Raw genomic sequence first — 25,616 nt, 5'->3', positions numbered from 1 at the left:
CACATCCTTAAAATGATTAAAAAAATACTCTGGTAGTAAAAAGCACTGGGTAATCACTACTTTGGATTGACCAAACTGGCCCAGATAAGCTTAAGCATTACTATTTTTTTTATTGCTCAATATATTTACTAAAATTGCTATTGAAAAAACAAAACAACAAAAAAAAAACTATATTATGTGATGTGTCTCACAATACAAACAATAAACATATTAATAACTAATTTATGGAATTAGACATTTCTGTTGTTACAATAGAAAAAATATTATATTATATTATATTATATTATATTATATTATATTATATTATATTATATTATATATTTTTTTACTTGTCAGCAGGAACTTCTTGCACCTACAGGGTGCGTCCTTGCTCTGGATTGCTCTCATGTCTTCGTGCGTAATGACGCATCCGCCTCCAAGCGCCACCCCTCCCTCCTGTCACATCTGGATCTGGCTCCTCTCATCAGCACCACTCAGCGCAGTAGGAGTGAGTCGGAGTGAGGGAGGGAGGGAAACGACCGGAGAAGAGGAGACAGGCTCGGTCGGTACAGCTACATCTACAACCGAGCAGAACCAAGAGGAGCGGAAGGGCATTCACACCTTCTCGTCCGCACACAAGAGTGTCTCCGTCTCCTGTGTCCCTCCATCTGTCAGTCCAGCTTTTTTTTTTGTCTCTCTCTTCCTCCCACTTATCTCGGATATTATGAGCTCCAGTTTGCTAGAAAACCCGGTGCAGGCGATTCTGTACCTCCGGGAGCTCACCACGATCGTGCAGAACCAGCAGAGTCTCATCCAGACCCAGCGCGCACGGATAGAGGAGCTGGACAGGCGGGTGGACGAGCTCATCGGCGAGAACAGGCACCTGCGGGACGTCAGGGTGCAACAGCAGCTCCCTTACCTTCACCATCATCTTCATCACACTCTCCCGGACGCCAGTTGCCTTCACCATCATCACCACCCGCAGGACCCCCAGCTCAAGACAACGACGGGGTCTCTGCCAGAACATGCGGCAACACCAGCGCTGGTTGAGGTGTCTCCTGCAGTTCAGCCCCCACATACCCCACCTATGGACCCAGGGGACATGCAGTTGGTCCCAGCGGACCCCTCTACGATTTCCCCCATTGAGAGTGAGTCGGAAAACGGCGGAAGTTGCCCCAGTTGCAAATCTTTGGTTCCGATGACCCCAACAACTCTTTGTCGATCCCTGACCCTGGCAAGGCAATCTGAGTAAGTAAACAATATGGTTGTTTGCGTGTGTCGCGCCTGTTTCAGCAGGGATCAGGTGTTTAGCAACAGGCCCAGATGCAGTTTTTTTAAACTTTAAACCGCCTGCTTTCTTAAGTTCTCTAAAACGAATGTTTTTTTTTGTTGTTTTTTTTGCATGGAGCAAATTGTGTATGTGCGGCATCCTCTTTAAACCATGCAACCAGGAGCGTGCGTGTAGGCACGTGCACGCAGAATTGAGAGGCGTTTAATTAACCTACGGAGGTTTCCGTTTCTCGGCTGTGTGTCGATCAAGGACTGCACCACGAAGAGGAAATATGTGGATTATTTAAATGAGAAACTGGATCACGATCACTGAATCATTACATAACAAACAGCTGTAGGCCTTTACGCGTGCGCGCGTGCGTGTTCACGTGCATGCCAGCATCTGCGTGTGTGCGTGTGTGTACGCGTGTCTTTGCCAAACGAGTTGTCACTGTCAGTTGGAGACATGAGCGCAGGGTGATGAGACACCTCCAGTTACCACTGTCCGCGGTATTGCTGCCTCTACATTAATCACATCACGGGATCTGGGAACTCTCACGGGATCTTGGGGGGGTTCTCTGATGTTGCTGAGACACATGTTCACATCAATACACACACACAACCCTATCTTGACTGGCACCAGAGCATCGTCTAATGAGATGAAACCATGTTTCTATTTTCTTGTTATGTATGCTCTCTTTTACTGCTGGTCTCCTCATGGGGACCCTGATTGGTCTCTGTGGGACAAGACCCCCACTGAGGAAAACCAAAATTCTGTCAGTTGTTTTATGTGAGGGGACAAGCTTTAGAAAGGAATTAGTGATTTTATGTGCTTGTTCACTACTACACCTTTGAAATTGTTCTAATGCTCTATAATCCATGCCTGCACTGTGAGTTGTGTGTTGTTCAGCAGTGGTTTCTGGAATTGGAGTTAGGACCCCACTATGTCAATAAAACACTAACTGGCAGGTCTTTAGATGATAGTCAAATTTATACAGACAAGGACATTTATTTTTTAGCTTTTTGCTGCTTCTGGCAAAGACGTGTAACAAGCTTTATCAATAAATTAATAATTTTAGCAGCAGCATAGGGCTCCTCTGCAACAGAGTAGAACCAAAACATTAGAAATATTCAACCTTTAACATCAGCCAGTGTAAAAAATACACCAAGAACTAGCATTCAACAATACTTTTAGTGCTATAATTATTGGCATCCCTACTACTTTTATAGCTTTTCTAAGTAGGCAAAAGAACCTAATTGTATGATGTTCAGCGAGAAAGAGGAGAATCTTTAACCTTTCCCCCTTGCACAATCACCCTAGGTCATCCACAAACCTATTTCTTCTCTCTTGATTCCTTCTCTTCAGCTCACCCAGAGGTTTTTCGTAAAAATTAAGTTTGTAGACAGATCATGGCTAACTTTGTCTCCAACAAACGGTTTCTTCTTTGATTTGATAATATGTTATGGACTGTTTTTCTCTGAAAAAAAAAAAAAACAATGACAACCCGTTTTTTTGCAAAAGGCCACAAGTTTTTCTATTGTGAAACTCCCAGTAGTCGAATGTGATCATGTTATCTTTCATAGACTGGGTTTCCTGTGTCTTTTGAAATGAGACAAGCCCGTAGAATCATTTCTTCTCCACCATACCCAATTGTGGCCAGGAGATATTTTTTCCCCATATATTTATCTTTTGTTTCATGTCAAGCCTGACATGAAACACACCTTGATTGTGTGTTGCAGAAGAGCTCAGGATTATTTCATCTAAAGCACACAAATCGAGTTAAAGTACAAGTTACCAGTTACAAGTTTTCTATATCTTTTGTGCACGTGAAGAGCAACAGGACAGGGAGACAATATTAGGTGCTTTCTGCAAGGCTGCATTAACTTTACCACCCACTCCCATGCAGAACCTCAGATAGTTGCTTGCATTTTAGCTGGTGGGTGGCAGAAAGAGAGGCTCCTCATATGAAAGAGAAACCACCACTGACTCCAGATTTTTCAGTACGAAGATAAGAACAATGGGCAAGTCTGAGTCTCACCCCAAATTCTGTAAACTTGAAACATTTTGCATCAAAGTACATATCTAGGATTTACCTTTTCTTCAGTGTACGCCGTCAGGTAAGGGGTTGGGATGGAGGCAGTGGGGTTCTTTTCACCTTGGCGTCCTTGCCAGCTGTATTCTGCCTGCAGATGACTGAGGATCAGATTTGTTATTCCTCTTGTCAGTTTGTCTCAGCATGTTCCTCTTGCAACTCCTGAATGTGTCAGTGAGCTTGCGTGTACAACCCTATGTAGGTGCATGCCTCGCACATCTTACTGTATCTATTTATTTGATATTTTCTGTCTCTATAGATTGTAGTGTTTTGCAGCGTTACAAAAGGATGACATGCCGAGTGGTGAGCAGCGTTCAGGCTTGGCAGTGAGCGCGCTTTGCATCTTTGTCAGTGTTGTCAGCGCACGTGAGTGTGAGGAGAGGAGAGGAGACGCTCTCCTCCACTTGGTCTGCTTCTCTCTCTCTATCACTCTTTTTTTCTCTCTCTCTCTCTGTCTCTTTCCAGCTGAGTCTTCTATCTGCCCCACTTAGCCCATGGAGCGAACAGTAATCAGCCATTCTCAGGAGGTAAAAAAAAAGCAGAGATTGAAAGAGAAAGAGAGAAAGAGAAGGAGAGATGCATGCTCAGTTGTTTTCTTTGATGGATCCCTTGGAGGTGTCTACAAGAGGAAGCTTGAGGGTGATGCTAGGCTGGACCAGCACATCAGGAAGCAACTGATCCATTCATTCATCTCTCCATAAGAGAGAGATGGATGAATTAAGAATGAGTGAAGGGGGGCGGGGTGGGGGTGGGGGGGTGTGGGGGGGGGTTGTGGGGAAGCTCACTACACAGGGAGTGAGACAGGTACCACGGGAGACCAAACCCCAGGGAAGTGAAATTTTTCAAAAGGGTGCGTGTGGGGCGTCTCTCTCCTCTGGCTGCAATACCTACAAACAAGCAGTGTGGACATTGTTGGCTGTGGCAGCCTGTGACACAGCGAAAAGGGCACATGAGCTTTTTTTTCCCAGTCCAAATAGAGCTAGTCTTTTTGCAACACTACTCTTTTTCTTTTAACTTTCCCTACTCTCTCTCCTTGACCTTCGCTGGTAAAAGCTCAGCAACAAAGCAACACAGGAGAGTGATGAAGCAGAGAGGACAGGGCTCTGAGAGGGAGACGACGTGGGCCAACAGCAGGATGCATGTAGTGTTAAAATATTCACCTGTTCTTTTTGTAAGCGTTCGAGTTGAATGTGCATAAGTGTATGTGTGTGTGTTTCTCATGAAGACAGATGGAGCCAGTGAAAGTGTGTGTTTTTTCTTGTGTTCTGCTTAGCGTCTTCAGAACAGCAGAAGCTGACTTCTCAACTTCTGTTGTTTTTTACATTCTCTCTAATTTTATACTTAAACATAAAAAAAAAGTACAGCATAACAGGATCTTTTAATTTACTTCTAAGGATTTGTTGAAAAGACATATGCGACTTGTATCTACTTCATGTGTCTTGCCAAATTATTCACATCCCTAATATAACAACACAATCGCTAGCTTTAATTAATTTTAGGTACATTTTGCAACCACAAAATGTATCTAAAATTTTGTGGTTGCAAAATTTTATCAGAGTAAAGTGCAGTCACTTTACTCTGATGCTAAATTAAAATCAAACAGAAATATTTACAATTAGTGCACTTGCATGTAACTTTATTTAAGTATAAAAACCAGACTTCCCCGTGATGAATTTATGGATAGGTTTAGAATAGAATTGATTTACCAAACAATGCCCAAAGCTTTTAACATTTCAGTCCATTTCAATCAGTTATCTGAATATAGAAAAGGTATGGCACAGCTACGAACCTACCAAGACACGGCCATCCACTTAAACTATAGAGCTGTAAAGATCCACAACTCAGATTGACAGGTCAGCTATGGTTGTGCGCTCCAAATGAGCTGGTCCCAATGGAAAAAACCTTAAGACGATGGATGCAATCAATGAAGGAGATGCAGCAAACATGCAGAATATTGTGGTCTGGTCAGATAAAAAGAGCATGAAACCGTTTTGATGAAAAGTATAACCTTTGGTAGAAAACTGATATTACACATTGTCCTAACCAAATCTGCCCCACTGTGAAACATGGGGTAAGAGGGCAACGTCATGTTCTTGGGATGTTGGGTTTTGTCTTTAGAGAGAGCAATGAACTTATCATTTTTTAGGGTAGAGGATCAACTGCCAATTGAAAAATGACTAACCATCCTGCCAGAGGTACAATGAATAACTTGGCTTAATCTGGAACATAATAAATCCATTAGAATTCATATGGACATTTTTGCAAAGCGCTGTAGAACAAACCTGCAATAAATCTTCTGAAACGGGGACAAAAAAGCTAGACTGATTTCATGCTAAGGTAAGAAACGCTGCCCAGAAGCAGGTTTTAAAGCACACAAAATTAGAATTATCTTTTAAATCTGTATAGATATGACAAAGCATAAAAAATTATACTAATAAATCTTTGTGGCATCTTTTTTTATTTACTTAGCTCTAGGTAGTAATTTGTTTTTGCACATTAACAATACTTCAGTCATTTGTGTTTTTACACTAATTAGAATATTGGTGACACTCGTATGGTACAGAGTGTTGTTTTAGGAAGCTTTGTGGATTTCTTAGCTACCTTGTGTTTTCATAGGAAGAACGTTCAAGGAAGTAAATGAGCATTTTTTTTGCCACTTGCAGCATTACTGCGATATCTCTGGCATAAGTACTCTGTGTCTGCAGGGGTGGAGATAATAAGTAATCATGAGGTCTCTTGTGAGTTTCCACCTCATAGAGCAAAAGTGAGACGAGGTGCACAAACGAAGGAAAAAATAAAATATGCAAACCCCATTAACTTAATGTACCCTGTTTCTGATGAAGAAGTAAGAGAAGAGCAAGACCCAGAATACCTGTGGAAAAATAAAACTATACATGCACAAACTAAACTGCAGCACTGGCTCTCATGCACTTTGACACATCTCTTTCCAAATAAGCTGAACAAACTTGCACCTAGGATTAAATAGCTCTTTGCAACAAAGGAACATCCACAGAAAAGAAAGCAGGTATGCAGTAGTTCAAGAAAATTCTTTGACTGTATCCTTGTGCAGCAACACAGAGCTCAGTCCTTTATTTAAATTTGAACTAACACACTGACATGTTAGCAGCCCTTAAAAGCTTTAAAAATAAAACCCGTATACCACAGAGGTGCAGAAGGTTTGGATCTTTTTAGATGAAAGTCTCAGCTTCAAAAGAACTTCCAAATATACAGAACAAGGCCTGTTCTTTTTTCAGTGTCTTTACACAAAAGCGACACACGGCAACATGTGAAGACAGCTGTCAAAATTGCACTTCAAAGAGAAGGAATCTATTTTTCCCTACAATGTCAAATTGTGAGGAACCTATCTCTCCATCAGTCACTAATTGACAACTTATTTTGGGTTACATCATGCAACTTTACTATTAGCACATCATCGCCTCTTCGATGGCTACTACATTTGCTGATTTGATTTGTGAGCAGTTGAAAAAAAAAGAGGAATTTGTTGTGAAATATTGCTCTTGGTTGGGATCGGCTGAACATGGAGATCATTAGCTTCCAAATCTGCATTGTGTGAAATGTTTCCAGACGAAGTAAAAGTGTTAAATCTTTGACTTGGTCCTGTTGACTGGCTTGGCTACACAATTTGAATGTACTAAAAATGTTTTTGCCCAATCTGGTCAATGGAAAAAAGCAAACCTACAGTGCCTTGCAAAATTATTCATATTGCTTGAACCTTTCCGTATTCTATCACACGACAACCACAAACTTCACTGTGTTAATCTTTTATTTATGTGATTGACAAGCTGACGTAGAGGACAATGTGAAGAGGTACGAACATGTAACAGTTTAAAGGTAAAGGTAATTTTATTTACATCACACATTTTCAGCAAAAAGACAATACAAAGTGCTTTACAGGATTTGAAAGGAAATACAAACAAAATAGCAAACCAAAAGAAAGAGCAAGAGAAGAAATAGCTAATAACGTTGATCCAAAGAAAATAAACTAGATACTCCTATTCAGGGTGACTAGAGAAGTATAAGTACGTATCCTCTGGTCTAATTCCTTTTCTGGGTTGGGAGTTTAGGAGTCTAAAAAGTAGTTACTAAACTTGTTTTTCTGGGTTCCAAGTTCTACTCCCTGTTCTGGGTTGCTAAATAAGTGTAAGTAAGTAAGTATCCTTTGTACATCTGGGATGCTAGATAAATAGTAAGTATTCTCTGGACTTTAAAAGTGTGCTCTAAATTTGTAAAAGTAATGACAACTTCACAGTTTCTTTCTAATTCCTTTCCTGGGTTGCAATAATAAGAGTCTCTCTGTGTTATAGTGCGTACTCTACAGTTTCTAAAATACAAACTGTAGAGTACAACTGTAGAGTCTGGATTCCAAGTTTGTTCTAATTCCTTTTCTGGGTTAAAAGTGAGTACTCCACATTTTCTGACAAAATAAAATAAAATAAAAGGTGAGATGGGAAGGAGCATTATGTTTACATATCTTCAAGGAGATTGGAAATATGCAGCCCTTCTTAGGCAGCACAGGGAAAGCCAATTCAGATACAAAAGGTAGACTCATAGAGGTCTACCCGACCTAGACCTTTATAATCTACGTCGGGTAAATGATAAATTTCAATCTTCTCTAAAGTCTCTCCGGTATATCTCAGTTCCCAATTATCCAAATTTGTTTGGTTGTTCCACTGAGCTGAAATTAGTAACTTCTCCAAGATCGATTCCATTCTGTTAGTGGACTGCGAGTCTCAGCAAGACTCACATCCAACTTACGTCTCTGTCCACACCAACAGTCGCTTGTTCGGCCAAGTCTGTCACAAATTTAAACCAGGTATCTGGAAGTCGAGAAAATTTGATAAAGTGCATTGAGAGACCGGTTGACCAGAGCCATAATTTGTAAATTTGGAGGATGAGCAAAGAAAGGCTCCAAAAATATAGAAAAGACAGCACAAAAACAGAGCAAGCAGGGCAGGCAAATGCAGGGAGGGAACAGAGGAAAAAAGCGTATGCCTTCACCGAGAGCAAGCGAGGATGTTCTTCCAAATAAAAAGGTAATAAGCGCATGTATTCAGGCCCGTTAGTAAATTATTTGTAAACCTTTTCTCACTCCAGTTTAACAGGACACCTTTACGTTTGTCTCTACCATTATTGCACATCTAAAAACTAGGGCCAGGCAGGTAATGCATTTATTTTTTATTAATTCAAAGTTTTACACAGTGATTCACATTTTTATTACATATAATATGCTGGATAGAACCTTCAATAAATGATCTGATGGGATGCTGGTGAAGAGTTTTCTATTTACATTATGCAAAAAGAAGTTGGTCTATCAGTGAAGCTATTCAAGCCTAAAATACCATCTTAATGCAAAACATGTTGCAGCAAGCACAGATGCCCCCAACGGTACTATCAGTGTCCTCTGTTCACATTTCTTTTAAAGGTTTTTTTTTCTTGGCTCAGGCAGCCTAGTTAGACAGGAAAGTAGGTAGCGGAAGAGGCGGAAGACGTGCAGCGAAGGTCTTCTGGCTGAGACTTCAACCTTTGACGTCTGAATTGAGGATCAAGGCCTCCATGTGGATTGTGTTTTACCCTGCGCCACCACAGCAACTTCTCAGTTCACATTTCTGAACCAGTATTTTTTCAAGGAAGTTATATGAATGATGAGAGGTTGCTAAAACACTTGAAAGCTCAATGAGTATGGTAGCACTTTGTTCCAATTTGGTTGAGTAACCTGAAAAAAAGATTAAAACAATGTAGAGCTTGCATGTCTATTTATCCAATAATTTAGCAGCATTTTTCAATTGTTTTTGAATTGAGTATATGGTAATATGGGGCTGCACAGTGGCACAGCTTCTTGCTGCCTTGCCTTGCAGCAAGAAGGTCCTGAGTTTGATTCCCAGCCTGGGGTCTTTCTGCACAGAGTTTGCATGTTCTCCGTGTGCATGTGTGGGTTCTCTCCGGGTTCTCCTCCTATAGTCCAAAGACATGACTGTCAGGTTAATTAGTCTCTCTATATTCCCCCTAGGTGTGAGTGTGTGTGTGCATGGTTGTTTGTTCTGTTTGTCTCTGTGTTGCCCTGCGACAGACTGGTGGCGACCTGTCCAGGGTGAACCCCACCTCTTGCCCGGAACGTAGCTGGAGATAGGCACCAGCACCTCCCGAACAGAAAATGGATATATATATAATATATATATATATATATATATATATATATATATATATATATATATATATATATATATATATATATATATATATATATATATATATATATATATATATATATATATATATATATATATATATATATATATATATATATATATATATATATATATATATATATATATATATATATATATATATATATATATATATATATATATATATATATATATATATATATATATATATATATATATAAATAAAGAGACCCTGTTGAGACCTAATTTGTCACAGAAAAACATCATTTCATTTCCCTATTATCCAAAATTCTTTAGGTAAAATTTTTTTTTATTGAAGTTCATTATAAAACAACAAAATGTAAAACATTTCTATTGCGATGACAATTTAGAGATGGCAGTGTTTTATTATTTAGCCTAGCATAGGAAATAATACCCAAAAGAGTATTATTGATTCTCCTTCTTCTGATTCCCCAATTTGACATAAAAAATCTCATTGATACTTTTGTGTTCTGAATGTGTGAAATGAAGACTATTTCAGAAGCTTATGTGTTGGATAGATCACGATTGAGAAATTGTTCCTGAGATTTAAAAACTAGTAAGTCAGGTTCGTGGATGTTTGCAGCCAAGGATCTCTGCGACATTTACAACTAACTGTGTGGAAACCAAACCTTAGGAGGCAGCATATGTGTTCTGAGGTTTTCTGTAAGCTCTCAGACAGGAAACTAATAACATAAGGGGTATGATTCAAGAAAATTACGAAATGCGTTCAGAAATAATGATTAAAGTTTATAAAAGCACACGTGTGTGTTCCATTGATCTTGTATTAGGTAGCTGATACAATCAAGGTGAACAGGGTGTGATATTTTTAGGAAAAAAATCCAGGTCCCTTTAAGTCTGTAGAAGTTGCTGTGAAAAGGTGGCTTTTTATAGCCCAGACTGTCACTCCTGATTTTGCGCCGACTCTGACTGCCTGTCACTGTGACTTTGTGTCATGAGCTTTAATCTGAACCAAGTCATGAAATCAACTGTAGTATAGCCAACACTGCATTTATTCAACACAATAAAGAAGTTCCTTATGTTCTTGATGCCCAGATAATACCTATTAAAAAAATCTGTAAATGCTGATTGTCATTTTTATATCTGTAGAAATGGAAACTATAGGGCATCCTGCATTTAAAAGAAGGCAATCCATACAGCTGCTTAAAAATGCATTTTCTTTTCTTGTTCCAGATAAGAGCTCCAGCATAATGTCTAAAATATGAATGTCAATGTAAAATGTATGAGAGACAAATGAGAAAGGCCAGCTGAAGAGGAGGAAGTAGGAAGCAGAGCTGGAGCAAGCATCTTTCCAGATTGGGTTCAGGGATTTCTGCTAAATCGCAGCTGATCTGACACATACACACAAACATATAAATACACCCGTTCTAAGCTTTCTCAGCCTTGATTTGACCTACATAGAGTACTTGCCCTGGGATCAGTCACTCACTGTAAAATGTAATGATACAATAATCCAAAGAGCAAGAAGGGAGACTCTCTAGGATCTTTTTTGTGTTTGTTAAAAGTGATCGTCTTGGGTACTAAAGAGGAATGTTGAACATACATTATTGACAGACAGAATGACAACTTGTCCTTTCAGCTCTGCATGCATGCCTTGCTCCTTTTCTTTCTCCTTTGCTGACCTCTGCTTTTTTCCTTCGTCCTTCTGCAGGAGTGAGACCGTGCTGCATCAGTTTTGCTGCCCCGCCCCTGAACATCCGGAGGCCGATACCTCAGGATCATCAAGGTGAGGTCAGCTGAGGAGGACAATTGCTAATTCTCTAATGTGCGTAGTTGGGTTGATGACATCACAAAAGGCACACGATCACCTGACATTTTTAAGTATTGCAGCAGAAGTGCTGTTTTTAAAGTATTTTGACATTGATTTTGAAGCATTTAAGTTGCACAAGTTTAAGGTTTTTTCATTTTTATGTGCCTGAGTTAGAGTTTGACTCTTATGGATACAAAGCCATGATGGTTACTGGCCTGAACGATGAAGCTGACTGTCTACAGAGCTTAAGTTTTTTATCATATTTAAAATTTTCTTCCTGGAGGTTTTTGTATGCAATCGCCACTTTAATGCTATATTCATATGGGATCGCTTTAAATTGTTACGTGATTTGCCAATGCATTGGCACCTTATGCTGTCTGAATTCAAACTGATTTTGCTTATCTAAACAAACTTCTCTCTTTCTTACATTTTCTCTGTGGTCTTAATTCAGTTCATAGTAATAGCATGGGCTGTACTGCAGGTTCATGCATGCTGGGGTTAACTGACAGGATTGTGCCCAGGCAAATCTGTTTGGGATTATTTTTGGTAGAAGTAGTAGCTTATGCAATAACTTCAGAAAACATCGTTAGGATTTGAAAATAGGATTGTAATACATTGACAATACCATATGGTTTTAATAGCAACTTGATTTAAAATGATTGCTGAAGGTGTTTGAAAATAGCAGCTCAGGTTTTGTCCTTTTCCCAAACCACATCAATATGGATGCTGTCAATTTTTTTTCTGAATTCCACGATGAATTCACACTTACCGATAAAAGTTTATTCAAGGTATGCAATGAAAAAAAGGGGAAAAAGAAGCAAACAAAATAAATGTCAGTTTCTCTTGCATTTTTGCCAACAAAATAGCATAAAAGTAGACACAAGATTTATAAAATGTAGATTTACAGATGATAAACTATATCCAAAGTGAGTGAGTGATTCTGCAGAAAAGTCTGCCAAATACTTTCAATGAACCTTTTTAGCAACTGAGTAATCAAGTCACATCAACAGTTAAAACTTTTAATCATTCCTGATGGGAACTGTGTAGCGCTGAACTGGTCCATATGTCAGTGCAAAGTGGTGTAATTTTGAGGGTTAGCAGTACATCTACATGGCTGAATGTGTAGCAAACTTATAGCTTCACCGTCTTCAAGAGCAACTCACAAAAAGACAACAGAAGAGGAGGTGGTATGATGTATGAAATTATATTGCTGCTATCAAAGCAACCATGGCAACCCTGAAGTGATGCAACAGTTATCTCTACCATAGTTACTGGAGCATCTCCAGTAGCCATTTTAACAGCATGTTTCTGAGTGGGCTTTGCAGGAAAAGTGTGAATGTGTAAACTTTCATTTAAAGGCTTGAATAAGCGCCTTTCTTCTTCTTTGCTTTGCTTCATCTTCATATATAGTTGTTTATTCTCTCTCTCTTGTTTTTATCTTTTTTTGCCTGCTTTTTTGGAAGACCACGTCTTGTGCAATCATTGCATCGCAATTATTTCCACCTCATCCCACCCCATTAAGTTCATTTCTTTCCTCAATATCACCATCTGTCTGTCTTTCTGGAATCCCTCTATTTTCTGTAAAGATATAACAACTTAACTCCTCCACTCACATGGTCCTGATTGGATGGGGAAATGACAGAGGCAGCTGGCGCTCGGCTGAGATGAGACTGGTGTGGATCTCTAATGCCAATACAGTTCTTTATTATCAACAGTCTCATTATCATCATCATCAGATGAACGCTGTGTGTTGGTTACAATCCTTCACCGTCTCTACAGTTGCTACACACTCTAAAGCCATCAGTGCACACTCACCTCCCAAGAGATGCCATGAGATCTACCTCTAGCTTAACCTGCCATACCCTTCTCTCTTCCAACCTATAAGTGTGTGGGTGTGCATCACCCCCTGGGTGTGTAGGGCTTTAAATGATACAATTTGACAAAGGTTTTTCTATCTCGCCCCCTGATGACGCCTGTGCTGCCATGTGTACTCTCTGTGTTTGTTGCTGCATATAATTTGCTGGAGAAAGTGCGCACAGTGCCCCTATCATCGCCAAGACTCTTGCCTGGCCAGATGCATTAATAGCTCAGGTCTTGCTTTAAAACCCTCTAATGTATTCTAATGTACTCTAAAGTATTCTGATGCAGCGCTGGGGCATGGCAGTGTTTTAATAGACTTTTTGATAGAGACAGCCTCCAGCGTGCACACACCAATAGCCAGCCTGTAACTATCTTGCTGTTTCTGACTTTTCTGTAGTTATCTCACTTTCTGCTCTCCTCTTTCTGGCTCTTTTCGCTGACTCTATCTCAGAGGATACAGTCAACTTAGCCTCTTCGGCCCTGTCTCCAACTTTCAGTGAGAGACACTGCAGTATACTTCATTTCACAGCAATCAGAGGAAACAAAGAGGGACTTAAGTGATGCACTCATTATTTAAGCATGAGCTGGCTTTTAATTCTCCCCTGTTGTTTTTAGCTCTGGTTCCATTCGTGTAAAAATGATCGGAGTAAGCAGTATCCGGCCAGCACGGAGATTCCACACGCATCACATTCACGCTTGTGAGTGCATACAATCCTAAAGCCTTCAGGGTATGATCATAAATCTGTCCATTCCAGAGCTGTTTTGTGCTGAAAGTTAGTTTTTCATCCCATTCCTATGTAGAAAGAAGTTTGCAAAGATGAAAGGGATCCTTGTGTGTGAGAACATCTGGATTACTGGAAGGCCTAAAAGAATTAGGGTTTTTGCTGTGTTATGCTGGCAAATTACTTAAACCCTACATGACTTTTCGCAGAATTTTGATAATGCTACCATGTAAAAGAATGTTGTACCATCTGTGTCTGGGATTAAAAATGGCTGACCTCAGGGAGCAGCCTACTCCACCCTTGACACTGCTGGGTTCTGAAGCTAAATTTAAACTCTGATGTGATATTTGTGATTGTGTTCCACATCTGCTTTTCACTATTGAGATGAGCAGTTATACTGTACTAACCATTTCAGATTTTGTCAAGTCACAAGCAACAAGCAACAGGGATTTCTTTTGTGATACATCAAGCTTTATTGTGCAGTGAAGAAAAAGGAAACATGTTTTTTGTTAATTTTATAAATATAAATCTGAAAAGTTTGGTGTGCCTCGCTGAGCCCATACTTTGTGAAACGACCTTCTTCTTAAACTAGAGCTAAAAATGTTTTGGCACTTCTTTCTGCTTTGCAAAATAACTAAAGTTCAGTCAGATTGGATTGAACATGTTTAATAGCATATACTGTATATTTTATAAGTTTTCAAGTGGGTTTTTGTTTGCACTTTGGATAATATATAATGGAGTCCAAAATTATATACCGAGCAAATTTTAAGTGTGATTTTCTAATTGTGCCAACATGTTTCTTGTCCTTGGAAGTAATAGTAACATTTTAGAATGGCTCACACAGGGTCTTGATGTAAATGTGAGAAAGACTGTAAGATTAAAGTGGTGGTATAGAGGCATTCCAGCCTTAAAGACTTAGAGTTCATCATCACAGATAACTTGTAAGATACCAGTTGAAAATGCTAAAACAATTTTGAATAATTTGATGGCTGTTATGCCAGTGAATATTTTTTCATTGACTGATTAGAAAAGTATAATTTTTGACATGTCATGTATTTTTCAAATAATAACTTCAATAAAATGTACATTTGATTCTTTATTAGCTGATTGTATTTTTAGAAGATGTTTGTTACATTTCCTTTCAAAAATAAACTTCTTAGTTAAATGAAAATACCTCTTAATCCATATCTGACAGTGATCATATCCCTTAAATTAAAAATTTTCTTTTTAGATCTCATTGTATGTTTAGGGTTGCTGTTATGGAAGGTGAGTTTCTGCCTCTGTCATAAATTTTAAAAATAGGTTTATAATTGGTTTTCTTCTACAATTACGCTGGTTTCATTGTTTTTATCTTCCCTTCAATTTTGATCTGCTTTTGTCTCATTGCTTAAGACAAACATAAGACAACATCATCAGACAGCATCATGCTGCCACCTCCATCTTTCACTATCATAAAATCTATGTAATATATGACAAATATTGAGAAAATGTAAATTTTATAAGTACCCCACAAAATCAGCTGGATCTCTTTTTGGTGTGTGTTTTCAACTTCATGTAGTTCAGTTTAGCAGATGTGGAAATCTTGGCATGAACAGACGTTCAATTTGTAAGGTCGCTTTGAAGTAGGCAGGTGGTACTGGTGTATTCTTGTAATATTCTTGGTATGTATGAATGTTCTCTATTCTGGATCACTCTGGGTTGCTGAATTCAAAGTGTCATGAATATGAAGTCCCCCGTATCGGTGGAGTCAGATTAAGGTTTCCCCTAACTTGTTCTCTGAGTCACGCCTGACTGTATTGGCATGGCATTCCTGTTTGCAGTATTTTTGAAAGCTTAATTCCAACAGCGCAACACGGGAAAAAGCCTCCCCAATAATCTTTTTATTTCCACGTAGCACATAGAGAACGAAATGCTCAGCCAATAATGTCATTGCTATGGAAACACATTAGCTTTCAGAGGATCATACATAAATTTAGCCTCGATCTTAATAGTAAAAACAGAGAGTGGAGCAAGGCTGGTGTGGAAACATCGCAAAAGAAAAGAAATTCACATATGAGTGGAAAGTCTTAGCTATGAGTTATTTGTTTGAATGTCTTATATAAGTTAGAGTAAAACTTTCTATTTGATTCAGTAGTGGTGCAGACACTTTCTGGATTCTTCTGGCATAATATCAGTACTAAATAAAAGAGATCAAATCCTTTGGCGTAAGAATATTGTAGGAAAAACACAAGTTACAATTTACACGTCTTTATTGCAGCAATACGCTGCATAAGGCTTTTCTTTTTGAAAACTCTCTTGAGCCACAGCATCTAAGCTTTTACGTCACTTTGGCCATAGCCAAAAATATACACAGAAACATAAAAAATAAAAAAAAAAAAAACACTGGAGGGTTTCACTGCTAAATATGATATTTCTATTTGTGGATGGCAGTCTCACTGGATAAAGATGGGAACCTTTGTCCAGCTGTTGAAGGAGAGCATGAGGCAAGCCCATGAAAATTTTAAAAGAGCTCTGTAAGTTAATGTTTACGCAGCACACCCCTGTTCCAAAAACATTCAACACAACAGAGTTGATTCATCAGTGTGTGAATGTGAGTTTTACTGTTATGAACAATAGTACAGCAATACATTAATGATCTGCTTTAAAGTATTGGGGTGCTGTATTGCTACATACTTTCAAGACCACTTATGACTTCTGGTATTGCTCACCATCCCCAAAACCAAAACATTGCATCCTGGGCTGCACAGTGGCTCAGTTCTGCATACAGTTCTTCCTGTGCATGCGTGGGTTCTCTCTGAGTACTCCGGCTTCCTCCCACCCATCAGGCAAATTGGTCTCTCTAAATTCTCCCTAGGTTTGAGTGTGTGCGTGCATGGTTGTTTGCGCTGTCTGTCTCTGTGTTGCCCTGCGACAGACTGGCGACCTGTTCAGGGTGTGCCCCGCCGCTCGCCTGCAACGTTAACTGGAGACAGGCAGCACCCCTCCTGATCCCACTAGGTACAAAGGGTGTAAGGAATATGGATGGATAGATGGAAATATTGCATCCTCCCTCCCCCCCACCACCACACACTCAAAATTTCAATATACTACTGCACCCATAAATGAATTTATTTCATTAGATTTAAAGCATTTACACGTTCTTGTGCAAAAAGCCTGGAAAAAGTTTGTGTGCCAAAAGCCTGGGTAGGTACTTTAGTTTATCAATTAACATCTCTTAGACATAATTTTAAAAATTTGATGTAATGATATTGCCTTTGAATCTGGACTCTATATGCTGTCAGCTTTTTTGTATTCAGCCGGTGCCTGCAACTTGCAATGGAGCCACAACTCTGACCAAATAAGAGTGGACATGGAAAGTCAGTCATCTGCCCCTCAGGCCATTACAGTCCACATTCTACCTAATTTATGAATCTCTTCCCACTCCACAGAGCTGAAGGCCAGGCCTCTGTAAAGAGTGAATATATTTGGTCGTAGGGGAGGAACTGAAATCTCTCTGCTCTTATTTCCCTTGCAGCGGACAGATCCTGAGCCTGGAGGATGGGACGTCCTCTGGTGGAGGACATGAAGTGAAGGGGCTGAAGAGGGAGGGACCCAGCGAGTACGAGATCAATTTGGAGAACAAAAACAAACAGGTATGCCTTTTCTCTAGTGGATCAATATGCTCAATCACAGGGTTTGGAGGAAAAACTGCTGGCAGCTCTACCTTGTTTAACATGAGCAGGTGTGCGTGCGTGCACGTGCGTGTGTGTGTGTGGGTGTGTGTGTGTGTGTGTGTGTGCGAGAGAGAGAGAGAGAGAGAGAGAGAGAGAGATTTCCTGACAAAAAAGATTCCTATTTAGATCTATTTCCGTCTCTGTTGACATAAAAAAGAACACCCAGGATACTGAGTGCCACAGCGACAGGAACAGAGGAAAGGGAGATGCTAGGTTGTCATGGTAACAGCTAATAACTGCTCGTGGTGGCTGAAGATGTCTTTATTCCTCATAGCAAGCAACTGAAGGGTCTGCTGTTGCATCTTGCTGTGCTGCTGCGGTGCTTGAGTGCATGTATCCACTCTTGGTGTGACCAGACACACAGCAGACATATTGTGAGGTTTCCCTGTTTTTTTTCCTGCCTCACCTGCTTCCTGCTCCTCTGGAAATGTTAGAGGTGAAGTTCTGACAACTTGTAAGATTTTTGGGTGGAGCTGCAAACAAATAGGCGTACTTTTCTCCCCCATTCAACTCATTGTATCACGGTCCATCTCTATATCCTTACTATGAAGTATATGCAGTAGGATGATGATTCCATAAGCCCTACACCACTTCAATTAGAGCCAACATATAATTGAGAAGGAAACCTCTGTGAACAGTGTGAGTGTGTATTTCAGGGCTCCTCTTGGCTCTTTTGATCTCATCGAAAAAGGCAGTGTGTTTGATTGCCAATGAATCATTAAAACATGTTTCAGTGGGTTTATCACTCTTGCAATGTTTTTCAATGATTCTCTAAGAAATTTAAAGGTGTTTGATGTGTTCACTCCCACTCACCGCCTTCCTGTGCCCTTAGATAGAGGAGCTAGAGCAGAAATATGGAGGCCATTTGATCGCAAGACGGGCAGCGCGCCGCATCCAGACGGCCTTCCGCCAGTACCAGCTCAGCAAGAACTTCCAGAAGATCCGCAATTCGCTGTCAGAGAGCAAGCTGCCTCGCCGCATCTCCCTGCGCCATCCCAGCCCTTCATCCCGGAGCAGGAATGCGGCCCAGAGACACAGCTACACTCTGCATCCTGGAGGTGGACAGATTCCCTTACGTTCAAAAACTCCTCCTCCACCTCCATGTCGCTCCACATCTCTTCCCCCGTCACCAGCGTCAGCCCCAGCAAACGCCCCATCATCAGCTCCAAGTCAGGCTCCATCTCAGACATCCGGTCCTACACTCACACAGCTGGAAGATTGCTTCTCTGAACAGGTCAGTGTACTTTATTGAGATAAAAACAAGATCTTAAACTTATGGAAATTACCAAATGCCAGAGGAAGAAAGAATCTCAGAAACTTGAAAATATTTCAACAGGAACGTAATGGAGGAAAATGAAAGAATGAAACATACCTCTGACTCAGAAAAAAAATCTATTAAAATAAGCAAACCGTTTTGTTAAAATTTGCAGTGTGTTGAAATCTACCTAGTCAATCAATATATTTGAATGTATAGAATCTTATTCTTTCTCTGGGTGTGATCCCTTCTGCAAAACATGGTGTTTCACCATCCTTGCTTGGTGTTGAAAGTTTCAGGAGCACACTAGGATCTGTTCTTTGGAATTCATACAGTGTTTTTCACACTCAAAAGCTGAACTGTAGGTGGTTCACTGAATCACCGGGAGTCTTTAACACAAATCCAACCTATTTGATTGGTTGGATTTGGATTTACCAGAGACAGTTTGTGGTAAATGTTTACCTTTTGCTCCAAAGTTTATATGTCATGTGCCATGATGATAATGACTTTACATTGCGCGTCTTATGTGCAGCAATTCACCCTGAGCTAAGAGAGTGGGTCTTGATTTTACATATTTCAAACATTTATTGTGTTTTGTACACGAGAGTTCTAGTGTGCTTAAAGATGGATTAAAATCTGAAAATGTAAAATAATGTCAAGTTTATCAAGCCACAAATTACCCTTTACTAAACCAGGAGCCTTGCTGATATAATAGCATGTTCAGCACTGGGTATACAGCCTGACATGCCTTACAGTAGTCATTAATTATCAGCCTGAACTTATGAACTTTTCTGTAGTTCAACACAGACAACCTCACACAGAATTGGTGATTTAATGTGCGTTTTTCTTATTACTGCCCTTGCAGCTTCACTCCTTGGCTCAGTCCATCGATGATGCTCTTCGTGGTTGGAGCCTGTCAGAGGGAGGAGAGGGGAAGGGACTTCTGATGGACCCCGGGGCCCTTCGTGCAGCTGCAGAAAGTGCCGGCCTGCCCCGCAGCGCCAGTTCCCTGCTTATGGCTTTCAGGGATGTAACTGTTCACATAGACAGCAATAGCTCCTATACCATCTCATCCGCGACCACCACAACCACCACCTCTCTGGGAAATGCGAATGGAGGAGAACCAGGCAGCAGGAAGCCCTCCGTTTCTGGGACAGGCGGAGGAGGGGATGGGCAATCGATGGAGGAACCCGAGTTTCCCGCCCCTCCGCCCAGCGAGGAGCTGGAAATGGTCGATCCGGGATCTAGGAGGGGGTCTGCAGCACCAGCTGCAGCAGGGGTTGGGTTGGAGAGGGAAAACAGCTCAGACAGACTGGAGTCCTCCACTTCCACCTCTACCTCCACGTCAATCTCCACCTCAGTGCAGTCTAATCAGCAACCTGCTCAAATTTACACACAGTACCAGCAGTATCACTACACTCATCCACAGCAGGTCCCTGGGGGTCCGAGTCCGGATTCCCTGCAGGCCCTTGTTGTCTCTCTGCCAAGGGACCGCTGCCAGGATCCAGCCTCCTGTCGCTCCCCAACCCTGTCCACCGACACACATCGCAAACGCCTCTACAGGATCGGACTCAACCTGTTCAACGTGTGAGTGGGCTGACAGTTCATATAAAGCTCTGTGACAAAATAAAAACATGTTAAATATTTCCCCATCCTCTGGCTTTGACTTCAAAGCCCTGATGTTTGTTTTGAACAAACTCCCAACAACCTTTTAAAATACTTATGAACAGCAGCTTATTATTATTGCTTGTAATTACCGAGGGGAAGCGTCTGTTTGGTCGCATCTTCTGATTGTGGGATGTCCATAAAAAAAATTAAAAAACATCCAGGAGGAGGATGGGGATGAAAAGTGGAGTGCAAAATGCAGCAGAATACTAGAGGCAGTGGAGGAGGCCACGAACAATGCTAGAGCTGCTCTGGTTCTAAAAATAGATTCTATGGTGGGCCTTCATTTAATATTAGTTAATACAAATTAAAGTAAATGAACTCAGTGACAGGCGAGCTGATCTCAAAGTCATGAGCTAACAGCTTTTCTGCATGAGTGCATGCTTCTTTTCCCAGTTTGTACTCCCTTCTACTCACACTCTCTAACACTTACACTCACACATATTAAGCTCATTTACTCCCAAATACAGTGAAACACAACTCCTGTCTCACCCACACACAAACACCCACACAACCCTACATATGTACACTTGAAAGCCCAATACGACAACACACAATGCTAATTCTAACACTCTTCTGCTTCTCTGGTTTTGGTGGTGCCAGGAACCCCGAGAGGGGCATCCACTTCCTGATCACACGTGGTTTTGTCCCGGACACGGCTATAGGTGTGGCACACTTCCTTCTGCAGAGGAAGGGTCTCAGTCGACAGATGATTGGAGAGTTCCTGGGCAACAGCAAACTGCAATTCAACAGGGATGTCCTTGAGTAAGTGCACTGTAGTCAATTAAAGTTCATGGTGCATAGAGAGACATGCATTGTGCCTTGCAACAGCATTCAGACACCAACAAAAACAAATCTGGAAAGTGTTTGTGCTTCGGCATTGCACAAAGCCGTGCTCAATATACCATTATGGCACAACTGCAATTCTACCAAAACATGGTCATCCACCTGAACTGAGAGAAGAACACAAGATGCCAATTTTAAACCTACACCTACAGCTATTCACTGCTCAAGTGGACAAATTTGTAGATAGGATGCCAATTTGATGGGCACTCCATAAAACTATGTGGTGATTGTGGCAGGGCTGCAAGAAAAACTAGAATTGCAGTCAGCCTGCAAAAAAAAAACTTGGTTGTTTCAATGTCAGTTAAAGCAGATGAAAATATAATTAAACTCTTAGTTCTTTAAAAATCCAGGTTTAACTTGAAACATCAGTAATTTTAATCTGTAGACCCAGTTTTTTATTTTTTTTACTTTCCCTCATTGTTCCACCTGCAGTGTACTCTGTTTTTGTATGTTTGTCATGTAAAGCTCTTTAAATAGTCTCCTTGCTGAAAATGTGTTATGCAAATAAAGCTGCCTTGAACAGGAACAAAGCTGTGGACATAACATTACACAAGAAACTGACAAGAGATGATTGAAAACTGGCTACCTGTACGCATGTGAGATGGTTACAGAATACAATGATTTGGATTCTAACTCGAAATTGGCTGCAGCTGAAAGAAAAGGAGGAAACTCAGATTAACTGAGGACCGATCATTCAATTAAATGAGTGAATAAACACAATTACCAAACAGTACAGGAGTAACCTAAAGCATGTCTAGGGGATGATGCTAAAATTGACCTTAAACAAAGACAGAAATAAAAAGACAAGCTCATAAAATAGAGCAAAATAATACAAGAAGTTGGACTCTCACTCCTAACCAAACCTGGACAATACAATGTCTTAAAGTACAGAGTGAAACCATACATAATTAAAGAAAAGTCCTAAGAAAAAACGTTTTTTTTCTTAGGACTGCAAAACAGGTGGTTTACCTTCCAGAAGGAGAATTACCCTGAACACACAGCAAACACTACCCTGGAATAGTTTAGATTAAATCATCTGATAAGAATGGTTTATTCCAATCAGATGATTATGTCCAAGTTGAATTCATTATATAAAGAACACAAAAAATGAAAACCATGAATTTTTGTATTGTGTAATTTCCACTTCAAAATTAAGTACTGAACTACTACCTAAAACAGAAAAAACAAAGCTATGTTTTCAAATGTAAAATGAAAAAGTTAAAAGATAAATACTTTTACAAGACAGTGCAAATGATTTTAAACTGAATTTAGTTTGAAAAAAGGGGGGAGTGGTGAGAGGGGCTAAAGGTTGATCCAGCTGTATTTTGGATCCTCAGTGATTGTGGGCTAATCTGGGAGACAACAGTAGATAAAATTCATCCCACCTTCCGGCTCCTTCAAAGTAGTTCTGGCTTTTACTTCAAGGGTAAAGGCAGATTTTATCCGTTTTATTTCTTGTCTGGGCTTAAAGTTCAAAGATAAAAGATTCATTAAGATATTTGTGTCTCTGGGACTTTGATTGATTAAGCAATGCAAGGAATTATGAAAATGTCGTCTACAGATTCACATGTAGCAAACAGGGTTCTGCTGATGTGTGGCACATCTGTAAATGCCTGTTGTTACTTAGTGGTTGCTCACCCATCCAATCAGTGTTCAGAGATCCAGGATGGAGGGGCTTTTTGCTGAGGTTGTTGTAGAGATTACAGAAATAGGTCACTGCATTGAACACACTCATAAGTACTCAGCCTCACTTTTCGTTCACTGAGTCAAACAGACATATGTGATATGCAGAAGCTCACTAATGTACACTTGGAGTTTCTAGTATGTACTACTGCTATCTCCATAGCCTGCCTTCAGCCTTTCATGTGCCTCCCTTTTGCCCCCTCTCCTTTTGAATTTCTTTATTTTTCTTCCTTGTACTTATCTCAAGCTGTCACCTGAAACTTTTCTCTGCATTATATTTGTGTGTGTTGACATGTGCATCTTCCAGGTCAGAAGATCTGTAATTGAAATATGACTCTAAAGAGAGAGACTTAGAATCAGCTCTGACACACAGCTTGCTGTGAATTCAAAACACTTCTTTGACTGACAACAACTAAACCCAGCCTCCTTCTGCTTTCCTCTCGATAGCTGTGTGGTGGATGAGATGGATTTCTCAGGGATGGAACTTGATGAAGCACTGAGAAAGTTCCAGGCTCACGTTCGAGTTCAAGGAGAAGCACAGAAGGTGGAGAGGCTCATCGAAGCCTTCAGGTAAGAGCCGTCAATCGCTGTCGCAGTCAGGGTTCTCGTACAAACAAGTTGTGCTTTTGTAAATTGATGCAAAGTTAAACACGTGACTGAGAGGGGCTTTTTAAGGGCTCTCTGAGCTCCACATAATGAGTCAACTTTGTGCCTGCAGCAGCATATGCAGAACAAGAAAGCAGCGACATGTAACACAGCTCGCATATTTTGCAATATTGCGTGCAGCCTTGAGGGTGCCTTGAGTATCCAGAGTGACAAACTAATAGGCCAACTGCTTAGACTTACAAAGTACTTAACTAGTTCTGCTGTCTCATTACGGCAAGCTCTGATGACACCAAAGCAGCGTATCATTAGCAAATTACAATGATTGCCTGTAACCTTTGACTAAACGCGGCAGTGTTTTCTGATTGTAAGCCAATCACAACAGAGACTTGCACTGCAGGCAATCAGAGTGTGTGTTCCATCAGGACAAAAATAGATGCTTTGTTTTATCAACTTTCTCTCCTGAAACACACCTCCGGTCCAAATCCTAATTTTAACCAGATTCTTTTAAATACTGCATGTTTATAAAGTTTTTATCATGCTGTCTTGCAGATATCGCTTTTTGGGACTTTATATTATAGACCAACACAAACTACTTGATATTTGTATACCATTTGTATTCTTCTCACCTGAATGGAGCATTTTATGATGCCATTTCAGCTGTAGGTCTTCACTTTGCCATCCTAAAGAAAGAGCATGTTTTGACCCAAACCATTCCAGTTTAGCCCTGGCTGTATCATTAGGATTTTTATGATGCTGTTTGTTTACCTTCGTTCTCTATCAAACCTATAAAAATTTTCTGAACAGCTGGATTTATATTCGGCTCCTTTGTATCAGAAAAACATGGAATTACAAAATTGTTGCAGAATTTGCTCACCCTTTTTATCAGTTTAGCTTAATGAGCACTAAATATACTACTACAACGGTAGTGAATGTCAGTCATACAGACCAAAATATTAATGGGAGTATTTGCATAAATGGCACTAGGACAAAATCCTACTAAATATTCCATCTAATCAGTTGTATCAGAAAGAATCTCAGTGAACTAAATGGAAGTTTGAGGTGAAAAGTTAACAAGGTGTCAATACATTAGCAGGATATTATAGAGCAAGTAGGTTGTATTTTCTCAGTTTGGCTTTTTGCTTTTTTTCATCACTTTTGACTCTGGCCCGGCAGTGCCGAAGAAAACCCCAACAAAATCAACAAAGGTGATTTAGAGATGAACATCAGAGACCTACACCATATCGTCCTCCCGTTTTTTTCTTCCTTTGAACCGTCCAGTTTTACCTTTAACAAAACCCCTGGGTGGAAAGATTTTTTTTTTTTTTTATGTCTGCGTACCTTTTAGCCAGAAAATAATTTGAGGGAAAAACAGATAAGCAGAAGCTGCAATTGGCGCTACATCCCCTGGCTTCAACTGTCCTTGAAGCGTTCCTGCGATATCCAAATACTATCCTCAGGACTGAAAATGCAATAGAAAGCTGGTTGTTGTTTTCTCTTGCAGAGTAATAGCTTAGTTTTGCTGAGAAAATTTAATGTGTCTCTGCTGATGTGCTGCTGTTTTCCCTCAGGAATATGTCAAAAACGTGACATGACTTGAGTCATTGCTCCTTTGAACTCAGTAACTAAGATGTCCTTTTACAGGACAGAGGCATATGATCACCATCACAGCTGCCCTGCCCTTTAGTAGACTGCCTACACCTGTCTGCATCACTTATGTGTTATGTTTACAGTTTACTTTACAGTTTTTTTTTCTTTTTGCTGATTCAAACTTCTTACTATCACATATTCCAACTTTAAGAGTCTAATGCCGTGTGCTTTTTATGTTTATCAGCATGTACATCCATGTAATGAGAGTACTGGCATGATTTTTTGCATAATGATTTTTTATCAAGTTACCAGCTTAGTTTGTACAAACAGTTCTAAAATAATA

The 25,616-nt window shown here is 40.2% G+C and overlaps 1 protein-coding gene across 2 annotated transcripts in view; it reads left to right on the top strand.

Annotated features, from left to right (window-relative positions):
• Window positions 1-497: 497 nt before the first annotated feature.
• iqsec3b (IQ motif and Sec7 domain ArfGEF 3b) overlaps window positions 498-25,616 on the top strand; it is a 41,689-nt gene continuing 16,570 nt past the window's right edge. For both annotated transcript variants that reach the window (XM_055034066.1, XM_055034074.1), the window contains exons 1-7: window positions 498-1,227; window positions 11,238-11,312; window positions 17,433-17,550; window positions 18,464-18,865; window positions 19,752-20,473; window positions 21,155-21,316; window positions 23,528-23,650. In XM_055034066.1, the coding sequence (XP_054890041.1) occupies window positions 704-1,227; window positions 11,238-11,312; window positions 17,433-17,550; window positions 18,464-18,865; window positions 19,752-20,473; window positions 21,155-21,316; window positions 23,528-23,650 (2,126 nt within the window). In that variant the 5' untranslated portion in view covers window positions 498-703. The remainder of the gene's footprint in view (window positions 1,228-11,237; window positions 11,313-17,432; window positions 17,551-18,463; window positions 18,866-19,751; window positions 20,474-21,154; window positions 21,317-23,527; window positions 23,651-25,616) is intronic.

The sequence above is a fragment of the Poeciliopsis prolifica genome, unplaced genomic scaffold (genome assembly GCF_027474105.1).
Source record: "Poeciliopsis prolifica strain line A6 unplaced genomic scaffold, Auburn_PproV2 SCAFFOLD001, whole genome shotgun sequence".
Lineage (NCBI taxonomy): Eukaryota > Metazoa > Chordata > Actinopteri > Cyprinodontiformes > Poeciliidae > Poeciliopsis > Poeciliopsis prolifica.
The sequence above is the reverse complement of the archived record's forward strand: the minus strand, read 5'-3'. Positions and strand labels throughout refer to the sequence as shown.